The 17,716-nt window shown below is 30.7% G+C and overlaps 3 protein-coding genes across 4 annotated transcripts; all 3 read left to right on the plus strand.

Annotated features, from left to right (window-relative positions):
* Positions 1–5,251: 5,251 nt before the first annotated feature.
* LOC126675225 (uncharacterized) lies at positions 5,252–9,445 on the plus strand. Of its 2 annotated transcripts, XM_050369832.2 has the most exons (10): positions 5,257–5,568; positions 5,644–5,795; positions 5,887–5,951; positions 7,188–7,228; positions 7,351–7,439; positions 7,528–7,641; positions 7,948–8,025; positions 8,531–8,596; positions 8,944–9,015; positions 9,095–9,445. In XM_050369832.2, exons 1-10 carry the CDS (start codon positions 5,424–5,426, stop codon positions 9,200–9,202), a joined length of 930 nt encoding a protein of 309 aa, XP_050225789.1. In that variant the 5' UTR covers positions 5,257–5,423; the 3' UTR covers positions 9,203–9,445. The 2 variants fall into 2 exon arrangements, with proteins under 2 accessions (XP_050225790.1, XP_050225789.1); XM_050369833.2 differs by lacking the exon at positions 7,948–8,025 and having other exon boundaries at positions 5,252–5,568.
* A 2,440-nt stretch (positions 9,446–11,885) lies between these two features.
* Positions 11,886–14,433, plus strand: LOC126674138 (transcription factor bHLH47). The gene is made up of 4 exons (XM_050368528.2): positions 11,886–12,287; positions 12,672–12,784; positions 12,936–13,063; positions 13,956–14,433. Exons 1-4 carry the CDS (start codon positions 12,220–12,222, stop codon positions 14,313–14,315), a joined length of 669 nt encoding a protein of 222 aa, XP_050224485.1. The 5' UTR covers positions 11,886–12,219; the 3' UTR covers positions 14,316–14,433.
* Positions 14,434–14,909: 476 nt separating this feature from the next.
* Positions 14,910–17,036, plus strand: LOC126674139 (HVA22-like protein a). The gene is made up of 5 exons (XM_050368529.2): positions 14,910–15,097; positions 15,361–15,387; positions 15,563–15,685; positions 16,067–16,313; positions 16,642–17,036. The coding sequence occupies exons 1-5, from the start codon at positions 15,036–15,038 to the stop codon at positions 16,702–16,704; spliced, it is 522 nt and encodes a 173-aa protein (XP_050224486.1). The 5' UTR covers positions 14,910–15,035; the 3' UTR covers positions 16,705–17,036.
* Positions 17,037–17,716: the final 680 nt, after the last annotated feature.

The raw sequence follows: 17,716 nt of genomic DNA on the forward strand, positions 1-17,716 counted from the left end.
TTGAATGAAAATATACAAGTTTTTAAGTAAAATGTACTAATAATTTTAAATATGATGAAATATACAAGTTTTTGAATTCCTTTGATTGTGTTTGATCAAATTGTGGTGAGAAATTGGCTTTAATTTAGAAAAAAAAAACACACACACACACACACACACATATATATAATTGCAAATAATTTATTTAATTAGATTGATATTTGAGAGTTATAATAATATTTATTTTTTAAAATAGACTATTCATATAATATTATATCATGTTATTTGACATGAAGTAACTAGAAATTTAAGAATTGAGAAAATTTAACTTATCCTTTCAAGAAATATAGACCCAGAAAAAAAAAAGACCTTAGTAAATCTATTATATAATGTAGATGCCAATTAAACAATCTCTTGAGCTTTTAGTTGGTATAGTATAATCTAATTAATAACTAAAAAGATCAGGAGGTGGTGACGTATTATAATTAATATAATTTTTTTAAGACAGGTTTTTGATTTGACAATCAAATCTAACTTTTATCATTTATAAAAAGGCCTAATTATTTAAGAAAATTTCCACCTTCTAACATTTTTTCGTTTATACCACGATCTAGAAAAAAATTTATTTGTACCTTTTTTTTGATTTTTTATTTTCAACTGTACCCTAAAGCATCAAATTGAACTTTTTTCATTTAAAACAAAATTTAAAATAGTCCTTCGTTTTTTAACTTATATTCTAATTAGACTTTAATGTTATTAATGGTACAAAATTATCTTCTTCTTCATAAAACAAAATCGTAAAAATAAATAATTTTAAATAAAAAAAATTCCGACTCTCCGTCCGGAGAAGGAGCCCGCTGCTCCTCCTCCGGACGGAGACCACAGCTCCTCCTCCATGGAGGAGGAGCAGCGACCTGATCCTCCTCCATGGAGGAGGAGCACGCTGCTCCTCCTCCACGCTCCTCTGAATTTTTTTTTTAAAAATTATTATTTTTTGTAAAAAATAATTATCGGGTTTTGATAGCGGATTTGTAATTCGAAGGAGTGGGTTGGAAGTTTTTTAAATAAAAAATTTTAAAACGATTAATTTTTAGGATTAATTTGAATAGTTTTAAAGTTTAAGGATTTGTTTGTATATTTACCAATAGAAAAAAGTATAATATAGCCCTTCTATTTAATTGGTTTTAATATCTGCATCCTTTAATTAATTAAATTGTCAAAAAATTAAATTTTGAGGTACAATTGAAAACGAAAAATCAAAAAAAGGGTACAAATGAATTTTTTTTAGGTCGAGGTATAAACGAAAAAATATTAAAAGGTGGGGTTTTTTTTAACTAATTAAGCCTTATAAAAACGGTCAAAAAATATTTTTTCGGAGTTTCAGAAACGAAAAAACATACAAAAGTTAAAATAGTTTATATAGAAAAAAAAGAAGCAAAAGGTATAAAATAATTCTTGTAATTTTTAAAAAAAGTATATATCAACCCTTTTACCTTTTTTAAGTGTAATTAAGCCTTTTTTATTTTTAAATAGAACAAATAATCTCTTTCGTCCAGCACCATTAGAAACACTCGTTGGTGACTTATATGTCTCTCATAATCATATAAGAAAAAAATTCAAAAATAATTTTAATGTTTAAAATATTTACCAAGAATTTGAGGGGGAAGTGTCCCAAAAGTAAACTAAAAGGTTTTATTTGTTCAATTTAAAAACAATAAGGGTGTGTCCCAAAAGTAAACTAAAAGGTTTTATTTGTTCAATTTTAAAATAATAAAGGTTTAATTGTTCAACTTTTAAAACATGAGGGCTTAATTGTGCCTAAAGAGTAAAAGGATTTATCTATATTTTGAAAAAAAATTGAGGGCTTTTTTATAACTTCTACCTAGAAAAACATTTTATATTTAAAGAAGTAGTAATAAATCTCATAAAAGTGAGTGATAAAAGTGAAAGACATGTAAAGTATTGCAAAGGGAAGGGTTTGAGTAGTTGAAACTTGAAAGCCCAGTAGAGTGTAAATGGCCTAACTAATAGTATTAGCTTAGTTAAGAGAAAATTACACCAAATCACCCAAATATTCAAATCTTTGTGTTTATAACCCAGCTTTTTATTTTTTGCAAAAATCTCTCATTTTTCAAAATATCTTTCCACACATACCTTTTAATTTTTGGATTTCCTATTTTATCCTTATAATATACCCCCCTTCTTCTTCTTAACATAACAATCAGTAATGGCAACATATCAGTTACCATTTCTCAAAATAAATTATTAGAATCTATAGCAGCCATGGCAGCTGAAACAACGATTGAATAGCTCACGTCTCTGTCTGTCTTCTTCAACCTTCATCTCATTTCTATTAACACTGTGAGTGTTAGTAATCGTGAAAATCAATTGCTTGGTGGTCTTAAGCGAGACCGAAGGTGGTCGGAGGTAGGATTAATGGTGGTCGGAGGTTGAACCGCCGGTAGTCGGAGTTAAAAAGAAAAATTATAGATCTTACTATTTTTAATTAAAAACTCAACAGGTATGTACTTTTTATAAGAAGTTTTTCTCATGCTGCTATGGTTTGATTATAAGTTTCATTTTTTTCTCTTTTCCTGTAAATGAGATTCCATTATAGACAAAGACAATTGGTTTTGAGTGTCATTACTGGCTTTGTTTGGCCAAATTTAGAAGATGACTAGTAAATGAAATTTAATGGAGAATTAATTCCATATTTTTTTTATTATGAGATGTCTTTATTTTGTTTCTATCATATGATATGTTTGGCTTTTGTAGATTGCTCTGCAAATACTGATATAATTCATGTGTTAAATCGAGTTGTTGATTTAGGATGTTGCTGCATCGATTTAGTGGGTTGTTGGTTTGCCATGGAGTATGTGGATTGACTGGGCAATGCAGCGCGCAAGAACTGGAGTATTGTTTTTTTTTTTTGAAATAGAGAAATTAATAATTGAGTGGGTTTTTAAGGAATCATTTGTAAGAATTTTGAATCAATTGTGAATTATAATTCTTGATATTTTGTTGTTATTTACTGGGATTGAATTGTCTATTAAATGACATTTTATATATACAAATTGAATATTTTTTTAAGTGAAATATATCTGATAATCTATAAAACCGAAAATCAACCTGATGTGAACCTGATGTGAACCTATATGAACTACTTTAATTTAATTTTTAATATAATGTATCTAGCTGCTTTTTACAATTTTAACTGACATTTTATATTGAGAGAATTTTGGTGTAATATACATATTAAATATATCTTTTAAGTGAAATGTATTCGACAATTTATAAAACCGAAAATCAACCTGATTTGAACCTGATGTGAACCTATATCAACTGAACTACATTAATTCAATTTTTAATAAAATTTGTCTAGCTGGTTTTTACAATCTTAACTGACATTTTATATCGAGAGATTTTTGAGATTTAATGTAATATACAAATTAAATATATCTTTTAAGTGAAATGTATCTGACAGTTTATAAAATCAAATATCAACCTGATGTGAACTTTATGTGAACCTGATGTGAACCTATATCAACTGAACTATCTTAATTCATTTTTTAATAAAATTTGTCTTACTGCTCTTTACAGTTTTAACTAAAATTTTATATACATAAATTGAATATCTCTTTTTAGTGAAATGTATCTGACAGTCTATAAAACCAAAAATCAACATGATGTGAACCTGATGTGAACCTACATGAATTGAACTATTTTAATTCAATTTTTAATAAAATTTGTCTAGCTGCTTTTTACAATTTTAACTGATATTTTATATCGAGATAATTTTGAGATGTAGTGTAATATACAAATTAAATATATCTTTTAAGTGGAATGTATTCGACAGTTTATAAAACCGAAAATCAACCGGATGTGAACCTTATGTGAATCTATATCAACTGAACTATCTTAATTCAATTTTTAATAAAATGTGTCTAGATGTTTTTACAATCTTAACTGACATTTTGTATCGAGAGAATTTTGAGATTTAGTGTAATAAAGAAATTAAATATATCTTTTAAGTGAAATGTATTTAACAGTTTATAAAACCAAAAATCAATCTGATGTGAACCTTATGTGAACCTATATCAACCGAACTATCTTAATTCATTTTTTAATTAAATTTGTCTTGCTACTCTTTACAATCTCAACTAACATTTTATATTGAGAGAATTTTGAAAGTTAATGTAATATACAATCAATTCAATATAAATTTAAAATAAACTAATTTAATAAAGTATTTATTTAACATAATATATAAAACTATTACTACACATTAAAATAAATAATATTTTTATTTTAAATAAAAAAAATAAATTTAATTTAATTGGGAAATAATAGAAAATAAAAATAAATGGGAAGTTATAGAAAGTATAAAGGAAAATAAAACTGAAACAAGCTTAATGACACGAGAAATCTGTATTACTTGCATTTAGAACACTTTCACAAGTATGAACATACTAAATAAGAGGATAAAGAACATTTGATTATAACTAAGCAGTAAAAAGATTAAAACTTTCATAATTATGAAGTAAGTATTTTTGTCTCTCTAAAAAAAGCCTTTACTTCTCTAATGTATCATTAACTTCTCTTATAGTAGCTCTGCCTTCTTCATTAGCAGATGGACCTCCAACCACAAGACATGGCAATGGAGGTAAAATAAAATTCTCTCTTATTCAAATTCCAGCAAATTCCCAATCATCAATCTCAAAAGCTGGCCTTTGAAATCACTCAATTTCAACACTACAAGCAATTATATTATGTTGCGAACAGATTGTTCAAATGAAATTGACGATGAGAATCCATCTCGGATTCCACCGTTTATCACTCCCACTCCGGCGACCACCTCTGATTTCACTATTCCTCCCAATCCAACGGCTTTTGTCGCTGATCTCGTGACGGCTCCTCCTCCCATCCTGATTGTTCAAAGTTTAAATCCCTACTTTTATTCTTAATATTATTTTGATGAAGCAAAGCTTATTGACTTAAATTGCAGGATCTTGCCGATCGTACACCATAACATCAACAACGCCACTTTTTTGTTCTTACCTTTATTTCTGGGTCACGTGTTTTAACAGAGAAGGACATTATTGTCCAACTTCCTATATTAAGTAGTCCATTTTAGGGTATGGGAGATTTTTGAAAACTTTTCTTGTTTTTTGAGAGATTTTTGTCAAAATCAAAATGTTGAGGGAAAAATACAACACTATAGCATTTTTGGGGGATTTGTGTAAAAAACCCCTTAGTTAAGGATACAGTTGTAGTAAGTTGTAACAATGTTTTATTATAGGCCTAGCCCAAGGTTTGACCTTCAATTTGTCAGTTCAACTCTGTTACTGTCCCTCACTGTGACATGAACAAGGCGGTGTTCTGTTTTCATGGTGGATTCTGGTTTTGGAGACATGAGTCTCATATTTATACCAAATTACTAAGAAATGGCGAGAATGGCTACTAAAAACTGGTGGAGCCATTCAAAGACCGTAGCTTTAATCTGGTCTATTTGCATCATCACCTCCTTCTCTTTGATCCGGCTTGCTGTCAACAATTCATCTTCCCACAATTACCCTTCTTCTACTTCAGGTATTCGCCTAAAAAATACCAAATTTATCTTTTATAATTTGCTAATACTAGATAATATGGGAATTTGTATATCAGATATGGAAAAAAGATCAGAGCTTTATGATAAAATGGCGAGGGATTTGGATGAGAAAGGCCCAACATTTCTTAAACAGGGTGAAACATCTCAGTCATTGTCTCTTTCAGATATTTTTACCCTGCAAAATGGGTCGGTAACACCCGTGCTTAAGGTAACACTGTATTGGGTTTTTGAGGTTTGATTGATGTGAGTTGTAATGTTATTTTGATGAGTAATTGATGGTTTGTTTTCTGTGTTAACAGGCAGCAAATCCTCCTGTTCGGGCTAATGTGTTGTATTTAAGCCCTAAATACTCGATGCCTATTTCGTAAGCATTTTGTTTTTGGTTATGTCTTGCTTTTGTTTCGGTTGATTAGTGAATTGTAATCTAGAGTGTGTATGATTTAGCCATATTGTAAAGACTAGACATGCTGCTATGTTTTAGCCATTCGGTTCATTCCATAATTGAACAAGAGTTATCAATGGAACTTCTTAAAACAAAGGATACAAATATAGAAATGAAAGAGGGATAGATGAAAGGAGAACAGGTGAGTGACATGGCACGACGCATGGCTTGCTATAGGCATTCTAAAGTATCTCTGTAGGTGTTAATTGTTGTATATTTTGTTTAAACAATAAGTTGGTAATGTTAAGAACTTATAGAGTCGCGGAATAGCTTAGAATTACTCTTTATAATTCCGCAAAAAGTACCATGAGAATGACTCGAGCTTACTTTTACTCTTACTATTGCTACTCAAGTGACTGAACTGATACAACTGGACTTTTTTACTTGTAAAAAAATTACTTTTTATCTACAATCCTTGTTTAAACTCGGGATGCAGCAGAGATTTGAGTAATTATGATAATGTCTTCTCTTGCTTTTCTGAGGCATTCCTATTTGACAAAAAGTTTGTTTGAATTAGCATTGAAATTGCTCTTCTATGGCATTTACCACCTTGTATATTTGGTCTCCTAAGTTGGTTACTTGGTGCTATATATTTATGAAGAAGCATAAAGCTCATGATTTAACGAGCTTAACAAGATAATTGGACTACTTTTTCAAACACTAGAAACTGTTTATTATACCATTTATTTGGTAGAATGTGTTCACATAATTAAGCACAGTTTAATTCAGCTCTGTTGTCTGTTGTAATAAGTTAGCAAATTTTAAAATTATTCTGTTGATGTATTCCATTCAGACATGCTTGTTTTTTGGATGGAGAATACCTCTCGACATCTCTTATATGTTTTAATGCTTTGTCTAGATCTGAAAAAGTTGATTGCTGGTTTCTCTTTTAGAAGAGAGGGAGAGGGAGTTGTCGGAGGTCATGAAATGGAGTTCAGAAAAAATAGATTGTATAAGAAACCTTTCAAGAGATTTCCGCAGGTTTAATTGATTAGAGTGCATGCTCATATTGTTGTGCATGTTTTTCATTGCAGTATCCCAGTGTCTGTTTGTTCCTGAATTGCATCCCTAGGCCAGTACAGCTGTCTTCGATATATTAATTTAACATTTTATTTTCTTTGGCTAAGTAAATCATGATGTTTTCTTTGCTGGCTGCAGGGAGACTGTAAAACGTATATTTAGCCCACACTTTGATAAAGGTAGATGATTGTTTGGCCTATGTATTGATTTTACTGTTGCTTTTATTGACGCAGTAAGTAGGTTAAAAAGAAAATTACAATTTTAAGTTCCTTACTTGTTGTGCTTAACTGTATTTGGTTAGCAATTTGGTTTCAGAACTCCAGTGTATACCATTTTAGCATGTTTCATGCCTCGCATCATATTGTGCCTGTGCCTGCAACTGAAGAAGAGGTAACTTGTTCATTGGTCTCATCTGATGTATCTTCTGGTTCCTTGTTGGTGTGTTAGCAAGATGTTGGCTCCTCTTTTATTTTGTCAGATTGAAGCTGAAGCAACTGCTGTTGGAGCTGTTGCAGAGGGGCTCTGTCCGTTAAAAATTGCATTGGATAGAGTGGTATTGACTTCAACCGGTGTGCTTCTTGGGTGTTGGCAGGTTTTTCTCAATGAATTCTCTTTTTTGTTTTCATTTTATAATCTTCCTTTCTCCCTACCATGTATAAAGATGTTGAATATGTTGTTGCAATTTTTGTTGTTAAAACTAACGTTATCTCGATCTTCTGAAAATTGTCAGTCTAACTATTCCCCTTTTTAATCAAAGTTCATCAAAGATGCCGAACTTTTCTTCCTATTAAAGTTCATCAAAGTTCATCAAATTGTCAGTCTAGCTACTATTAAATTGAAATCTCTTCGATTTGTATAGAAATGAGAATTACTTATGTACTACACTTTCTTGTTATAGGTGCTTTCTGGGCCAGATCCTGTAGCCATTCGTGCTAAGTTAAAAATTGCACTCCCGCACGCCCCAGAAAAGCAACTCGTAAGAACTATGCTACTTTCGATATCTGTTGGAAGTTAAATATGCAATCTTTTGGGAGTTCCAAAAGCTTTATGTGCAAATTAAGAATCCTTCTGGATATTATGTGGTCAAAATCAACGCAAAAAAGCATAGATACATCAAAATGTTGTTTAACCTCATTTTTTCTTCCCTAGCTCTTGTAGTCCATTGCTTTGGCTTATTGAATTCTTGTTGAAATGTTGAGAAGAGTAAAAACTTGGGTGTCGCGTCTTCTGCAGTCTAGGGTTTTCTTTTTTCTCCTGAGATTATATACGACTCTGGTAACTAACATTGTGATCCTATTGGATTAAGATTATTCAAGATGGTGAGACATTCTTATCACGAGTTCATTGAATTGCATACATAATACTATAAATAGCTTCAAATCCTCTACGTCAGCAACAATATGTAGGTGCATGCAATTTGCTACAAACTGCTATTCAAAGCACCCGTGGAATCTATTAATTTTGCTCATTTTATGCTGCAGTATGATGCTGCTATTCTACACACGTCATTCGCAAGGCTTCTGGGTCGCCCCAAAGATTCACCCATGGTAAGCATCTGATGGTCCTGTAGAAAAACAACATACTTGAAGAAGCATGCACCAGATTTTTAGTCCCATAGTTTCGGTCTCAGACTGATATAGGAGTTGTATTTAATTTACGTACAAGAATCAAACCAAACCAACGAATTCGGTTCAGTTCAGTTTGACGCTATAACAAAATTTCAGTTCAGTATAAATTGTGCGAAACCAAAAAATGAACCAAACTGGTAATTCAACCGAACGGATCTGGTTTGATTTGATTCAAATCGAATGCACACCCACCCCTAACTGTACCTATACATTGGTTTTATTAACTACAGTCATGTCCTTATCTATTTACTATCGTTGTCACACAGGAGCCTTCAGAAGAACTCCGATTTTTCCATGAGCTAGTCGAGCGTTTAAACGATCAAATTCGTGGATCCAAGGTTCGTGCTATCATGTCACTTGTGCTTTATTTTCCTGTAAAAACGACGGCATTGAAGTTTTGAAGTATAATTCATTCAGGCAATAGTTTCGGAACTGTGGTACGTGGAGGAATACGATGTGTTAGCACTTGCATTGGACGGAAGAATGAAGGTTCGAAGGTTTCAACTGGGTTGCAAACCAACCTGATCAGATTCAAATAGTTTGAGTTCATGTCTCCTACTTTCTTGCATATTAGTATTACATTATAAAAGTAAACGTCAAGCGTATGATTAGGTTGTTGGGAGTACATTGAATCATAGATGATCATTACACGTTGATTGAAAATGTTGTAGTAATTTTGTTGGAGAGAATAATAGGCATGGCGCTTGTGGCACAGGCTATGTCGTGTCATCAAGTCAACTATTTCTCAATGTTTGCCTCTTCATTTTAGCATCATGTCTCTTTGTGGAGGCCACACGCCTCCTACTCCTACCTGTGCTTCACCTATGGCTATAGATAATTACATCGACCACGGGCAACAATTACATGAATTCTACACCTTGCTTCGAAAATAATTAAAAAATATATATATAATTGAAATAATTAATTTTTAAAATATTCAATATTTAGTTATCAATATTAATATTGCATACCTTGTATTAAATACTACTAATAATATTAGTTTATTCAAATAAAATAACTTAATTTATAAAAAAAATATACCATAATTATTTCTAGCCAATTATATAATAATCATCTCTTTTAATAATTTTGATTATTTTTAATACATATTTTTTCGGAAAAAAATAGGCCGCCTCACCTTTTTTTGGCGTCTTATTGATCATTTTTTATATTTTAAAAAATATTAAAATCAAAAATTTTACTTATTCTTAATGAATATGCATAGTAATTTTTTAATGAATTAATTGCTTTATATTTAATATATAATAAGTCAATTTAAGATCAATTTAAAATACGGGAATAAAAAAATTAATTATTAATATATTATTATGTATTTAAAAGATTGTTAAGAAAAGATAATAAAAAAATTAACTAACTTAATTTTTTTAAAATGGATTTTCAATTTGAGATGGAGGAAGTATGTGATATTTAATTATTTAAATAATAAAATATTTGTAACATGAGATAATAAATATAAAATAATGTTTACTGTATGAAATTGGAGAGATCAGAGAAGTATAAAACAGATACAATACAATTACATAGTCTGTCAGCTTTTTTTTTTTATCGTAGGCTAAACTTCAATAAATGAAATGAAAATATTTATAATATAGGCCAAATTTTTAAACCTTTGCAATTTATATCATCTATGACCAAATCTTTTAAAATTTACAAATATAATCTATTTTGGTAAATTATGTTCCTTTTATAGCCATTTTTGAATCGGTTTGGTTTTTTTATTGTGATTAAACTTTTTATTATGACACAAAAATATTTGATATTTTATTATGATTAAATTTTATATACATGGTTGTCATGTTGGCAAGAAAATCAATTTGATGCGAATTGACTATAAAAAAACATAATTTGCCAAAACGGGTTATATTTGCAATTTTTAAAAGGTTTGATCATAACTAACATAAATCGCAAAAATTTAGAATTTTTTGAAAATTTGGCCTAAATATTAGGGGTGCGCATGGACCGGTTAATCGGTCCACGAGGGTAATATGTAAACCGGTCCATAGTAGTTCGGTTTTTAAAATTAAAAACCTAAACCTAAACCATTAACCATAAAAATTAAAAATCAAAACTTAAACCTAAACTCTTAGACCGGTTAACCATATTTTCCGGTTCGGTTTTGCGGTTTGATCGGTTTTTTTGCCCACCCTTACTAAATATAAAGATAACAACTCCTCATCACAATGAGTGAGTGATATCAAAATCAAATGATGATACTGTAAAACAGTCATCCAATCGGACTTTTTGACTACCAATTGAGCCACCCAAATATATATATATATATATATATATATATATATATATATATATATATATATATATATATATATATATATATATATATATATATATATATATATACACAGTAGACTTTTTAATATTTAATATCAATAAATTAAGAATTTTAATAATTAATAAAATTTTAAAGGAAACAACTTCGTTCTATTTCGGATAATTAATAATTCTATTATTTAATAATTTTAAAAATTAAAAATACATTTTATATAAATATAAATTATTAGAGAGATTTTTCTTAAAAAATTTATATATATATACAGGGAATAAATTAATTTATATGTTAGATATAATTAAAATGAGTTTATCCAACACTTATTTTATTATGTACTATATATAAGTTAAGCTATTTATTGTGAATATTGTATCTTGATAATATTTTTTTATTAAAAATCAAATTGATACTTTTAAACTAAATATAGCATTATTTTTTTCAAAGTGAAAACAGAAATAATATTTTTAAAATAATTGTGAAGTGTATTTAGTTGATGTATTTGTAAAATAATATAATTATGCGATTTGTAAATTAAAATAATTAAAAATATATTTTATATTTTTTATATAAATTTAATAATTTTAATAATTAATAAATTTTGATCTTTTATGTATATTAATTATTAAAAAGACGACAGTTGAAAAATTAAATTGAAACTAATTGTCACTTCAACTCTACCATCAATGAAGAAAAAAAAATTGTGATTGGATAGCATGCTAACAGTAACAGCTGACCTGGCTGAAGGAGTGTGCAAACTATATGACGTTCACGCAGACTATATAACAGACAAAGAAAGACAAATAAAACAAGAGACCACGTGCCAACCTCACGCTTCTACATTCAATGCGCCTTGTTGGCACGCTTTAGCCACGCTCCCTTACGCTTGCGCTAATCCCCTGTCACGCCACGCACACCCGCTCACTATCATTTCAAATCAATTACCTCATTCAATCCGCAACCCCCATTTCCTGTCTTAATTTAACCCTAATCCCAATCCATCTTTTTTTACTAATTTCGGTTTATTTATAAATCCCATCCATTTCTCGTCTCAAAAGTTTCAGTTTGTTTCTGCCTTTTTGTTCAATTCTTTATTACTTCAAACAATTAATCTTTCTTTTCAGTCCTAATTGGGTTTGATTTTAGAGGTATTATTTTTCAAAAGATTCAATCTTTCCTTTTCCCACAGTTGGGAGTTTTCTGGGTTTGTATAGGTTTAGTTTGGGTTCGAAGAATTATGGGTTCTGAGGTTTCTCCATCAACTTCAGGTGATGTCAATGTAACAGTGGAACCAAGGCGGAGGAGGTGAGTGGTTGCTCAAGTTTTTGAGTTTCCATCTGTTTTCTTCTCAGCATTTTGAATTTGCTTAAACTATTTGCTGCTTCTTGCTCTTGTATGTGTATTTTAATGATTAGAATTTGATTGACTGATCAATTAATATTAATAATTATACGGCCATTTAATGCGAAAATGTTATGTGTTTCAATATTATATTGGATAAGCAATTGTATTGCCTGAATTTGAATGCATTGCTTGAGAATTTCAAATGGTAGTAAATTATTCACTAGTTTGATGACCTTTTTTTATTTATTTTGAAATAGGCTTGTTTCTTCATGTTATATCAAGCTGTTGTGGCTGAAGTGGTGATTTGATTTTATTTCTTGTGACTGAAGTTTGTGCCTGATGCAGTTGTTCTGGTAAGAATAAAGGGAAGGTTCCTAAAAGAAGTCACAAGGCTGCAAGAGAAAAACTGAAGCGTGAGCAATTGAATGACCTCTTCCTTAACCTAGCCAATGCTCTTGGTAATTTATACTTGTGTAATTTTTGTTAATTTAGATTTATTTCGGAACCTGGTAGATTGTTATGGTCATTGTTTTTTCGTTTTGGCGGACTTCAGTTCATCATTTTGGACAATGTTGTAATGAGTCTTACCTGAAGAATTTTGTTTCACAGATCTGACTGAGCCAAATAATGGGAAGGCCTCCATATTGTGCGAAACTGGTAGACTGTTGAAGGAGTTATTTGGACAGATCGAGTGCCTCAGGAAGGAGAATGAATCTCTATTGTCTGAATCTCGCTATGTAAGACTATTTGCTTTGCCTTATGTTGTACAAAAAAAAATTAAACACCGAAACTCAATGTTTTTAACCTACTCGAGGCTATGCATAATGAGTATAAGGACCTAGAAATATTCCTTTTTCGTCCTATTTTATGAACTTTAAGGTGTGAAATTTCATGCCATCTTCTTTCAATGGAAGAGGAGCAATGGAGATTTCATCTAACTTGGGTTAATCTAAGTTTTTTTTAAAAAAGGAGCAGGCCTATGTCCTAATAACTCTTGTTTTAAACATTTTGGTTGTGGTTTCGGATCAAATCTATGACTTTACGTAAGGCAGGGTTTGATTTTTTTGGAGTACCTCTACTGCCACTCTAGAGAACGATACGTGACATTTTCACCTCATACGTTTTTTTTCGTAAAAATGTCATTTCGCTGTTATTTGTTTCAGAATTTCTGATTTGTTATACTCCCTCCATTCTGAAATAGTTGTCGCTTTAGTCATTTTCACACAAATTAAGAAATCAATAAATATGTCTAAAATTATAAGTATCTTTACTAAATTAGCCCTTCTTGAAACTTGTTAACATTAATTAGTACGATTCTTTATTTATATTTTTGTATTCTTTTAATGAATTGATGAGGGATATATGTGAAAAATAGTAATAAATGCTTTTTTGGTATTCTAAAGTGACAAGTATTATGGAACAAAAAAATCTCCCTAAAGCAACAACTATTTCATAATGGAGGGAGTATATGCTTTGCCCTTTATTTAATTAATCTTCTTCTTCTCTATTTACATTTTAAATTAGTACACCTATGAAAAACAGGACTAAGTGAGAACCAAAATAATGTGCCTGCATTCTGATGCTTTTTTATTTTCAATAACAATAGAACTTGTTCAAACGGTTGCTCAGGTAACTGTGGAGAACCATGAGCTGAAAGAAGAAAACTCTGCTCTGGATGGTCAGATATCGAGTCTACAAAGCGAGCTGGATGCAAGAACAGCCCAATCAAAACCTGACCTGAATATGCCTCCTCCTGAATTTCATCATCCTCAATTTCCACCGCCATATTCTCTCGGCTTGCCTGATGCTGATGGTCCGTTGCAGCAACCAGCATCTGTCTTTGTTCTCCCGGTTCATTCTAATCTCCAAGCTTATTCGGCGAGTGCCACAAGTATAAGCAAACCACATGCTAGGTATCCAACTCCTGCAGACTCATGGCCATCCCAACTTCTCGGTGAACAGCTGACAACTAGAAATGAAGTTCAATGACAATAACTGCAACAGTTTTTGCTTTAACCCTTCCTCCTCACTATGTAAACATTTTCATGCCTTGTAATTTATCGTAGCAGCCTTGCTGTTCATTTATTTTTATCACCAATTTTGTACAGTTTTGTTTTCTAAATCTAGTAACCAACTTAAAACTCACAACTTAGCACTCTCAAGGTTAATTTGAGTACCATTTTGTAAAGTTTAGCTGTTAGGATGATAACAGTTAAAATTTCCAAAGAATTTGGGGACAAATCAGAAATTGCATTTTATGGGTAAATGTTGCTATAGCAGTAAAATGAAGTGCCATTCATGTACTTTTTCTTCTGCACTTTCTTCTTTATCCGAACAGAACAAAATGGTCCCTTTCAACAATTCGACACCGTTTAGTAAAATACTGAATCAACCACATATTGAAGTCGGCCAAATATTAAATCAACGGCTAATACGGCGATGCACTAATACGGCGTTGCACCAAATACTTTCCTAGGTAATTTTCCTTTATTACTTTAGGGCACTGTAGTGTGTAAGCTTGTAATTTTAGTATTTAACAATACACAGCTGTCAGACATTTACACTGAACACACAGACACAGGTTACACTTCTCATTGAGAAACAAGATTCTGGAACAACAGTAAACAGTTCATACTTAAAATAAAAATAAAAATCAACACTTGCTGTAATAAGAGATTTTTAAAGAAACCACAAGACAAAGTAAAGAAGATGGGATCTGGGGCTGGAAGCTTCCTTAAGGTTCTTCTTAAGAACTTTGATGTTCTTGCTGGGTTTGTTTCTCTTCCCTTAATTCTTGAAATTTCAATTTTTATTTCTCATTGTACCAATTTTAGTTTAACTATTTCTCCTGATTACTTTTACTTCAAAAATTGTTACTTTGTTTGGGTTTTCACTGTTAATTTACTTAAAAAACAATACTTTAAGGGGTAAAGTTTTGAACTTTTTTACCTAGTGAATTTAAGGTCAGTAGAATCCTTGGATTTTTTCTAGTAATTTTATTATGTCTAATTTAGTTGGTTTCTTCAATTTGCAGGCCTGTGGTTAGTCTTGTTTATCCTCTGTAAGTGCAATTCTTATTCTGCTTCTTTGTTTTCCTTTTTTCTTTTAAATTCTGGCTTGATTTTTGAGTATCTCTTTGTTTTTATGTTTTAAAGTTAGTTTAGAATTAAGTAGTTGGTTACAATAAAGATGTTTGATTGATCATCACAGTTATTTAATTTGGATGATTTCTGCAGATATGCCTCAATTAGAGCAATTGAGACCAAGTCTCCCATTGATGATCAGCAGTGGCTCACTTATTGGGTCCTTTATTCTATGATTACACTCTTCGAACTCACATTCGCTAGAGTCATCGAATGGTAAGAGGATTTTGTTTGCATTACTGTCTGTCATACAACATGCTTGCTTGTTTTCTTGTTCTTTTGTTTGCCTTTGTATTAAATGTCAAATAAGAATTAGGCTGCATTGTTACGAGTAAAGCTTGAATCTTTTCCCTTTTTTCGCTGATTTTTTGAATTTTTCATCATTTAAAACCAATGAATATCAAATTTTACCCTGTTGATTTATTCATAGTTTATACCATGAGCAGCAATGTAATTCTTGCGCATATGCAACAGCTGTAGGTTTTGTTGTTATTTTGAGAATTTGACAAGTGATCTTAAGTGAAAGTTTCATGTGTGGATATGTTAATTCCTTTTCAACTTCGTAAATTCTGCTGAAATTTCTAATGTAACTCGCAGGATACCAATCTGGTCATACCTAAAGCTCATTATGACGTGCTGGTTAGTTATCCCGTACTTCAGTGGTGCTGCATATGTTTATGAGCACTTCGTAAGGCCTTTCTTCGTTAATCCACAACAAACCATTAACATCTGGTATGTCCCAAGGAAGAAGGATGCCTTCAGTAAGAAAGATGATATTCTAACCGCTGCAGAAAAATACATTGATGAGAATGGTACTGAAGCTTTTGAGAAGCTCATTCACAGGGTATGGATTCAAACAATTTATAATGGTTTTGTCGAGTTTTATGTGTTGACTTTCTGTTTTTCGTTTTCGAAAATGATTTTGAAATTCCAGAACTTTATATTTATAATGTATTCTTGTAAAATAATTGTTTCAATGTTTCTATTTTCGGACAGCATAAGCTATGAGTTTTAAGTTACAGAAAATCAGTAACTTATGACTTGGGACTTATTAGAGGGTAAATGATTAGAAAAATAACATACTTTACGTAACATATTGTGGCATGCAAGTGTTTTCTAACTATCTATTCTATGTATGCAAATATGCATATTATTGCTTGACTTGTTCACAGGGTGATAAGTCCAGGAGCAGCGGTTATGCAAACACCATCTTCGATGAGGATCATAGATATTAAAGCTTGCAACTTTCCGCTCTGCAGCCGGTTTATCATGGATGGCAAGTGACTAGTGTTCTCTACTTTTGTGGCTGAAGCTAGAGTTTTTCTCCTTCGTCTGTTATGGTACCGACGGATAATGAGTTTTAATGTTATAGAGTGTAATTACCATGTTCTTCGATGATGTTTCTCGTGTTTTTTTTCTTAGTCATGCACATATGACATAACTTTATAGTGGAAGATAAATTTCTAATGTAGTTATAGTAACACTGGTTATCTTAAGTCAGGGAAAATGACGAGGCTCACTGCCTTATCACTTGTATGAAATTATATATTGCATATTGTTGTGTTTCCGTTGTTGTTTCTGTCATATTATCGTGACTTATCGGGATTTAAATCTATGATGATTATATATCCTACTATTTTCTGTCAATTACATTTCCGCATTCATCTCAACTAATCCGTGTTTGTGTAGCTCCTATTAATGTCCTATACCTAATTGCATCAAAATCATTGATGTAGTCTGCTGAAAATTTGAGCTGCTTCATGAGTTTCTAGCCTGCTAAATATAGTAACAAGTTTATCAACGTTATTTATCATCAGAAATATTATGAAGTCTATCAACCACGATCTTCAAAAAAATTATAGAACGAGAACATAATTTGCAAGTCGCTTTATAAATAAAAATAAATAAATTACTAAATTATTTATTATATATATATATATATATATATTATTTTTTTTGACAAATATATATATATATATATATATATATATATATATATATATATATATATATATATATATATATATATATATTGACTTGCTTAAAATTGCATCACCATCAAATATTAAGATAAAGCAGTTTTTGAAGCTGCAATGGAAAAAGAAATGAACCACCATGGATTAATAGATAATCAGCACTTAAATTAAAATATTTGATGAAGAAATAAGAAAAGGATGAGAGATGATTTTTTTTTTGGTTTTGATTGGATTATAGTCTATTCATGTTTTCCGTTAAGATGTTAATGAA

The sequence above is a fragment of the Mercurialis annua genome, linkage group LG3 (assembly GCF_937616625.2).
Source record: "Mercurialis annua linkage group LG3, ddMerAnnu1.2, whole genome shotgun sequence".
NCBI lineage: Eukaryota > Viridiplantae > Streptophyta > Magnoliopsida > Malpighiales > Euphorbiaceae > Mercurialis > Mercurialis annua.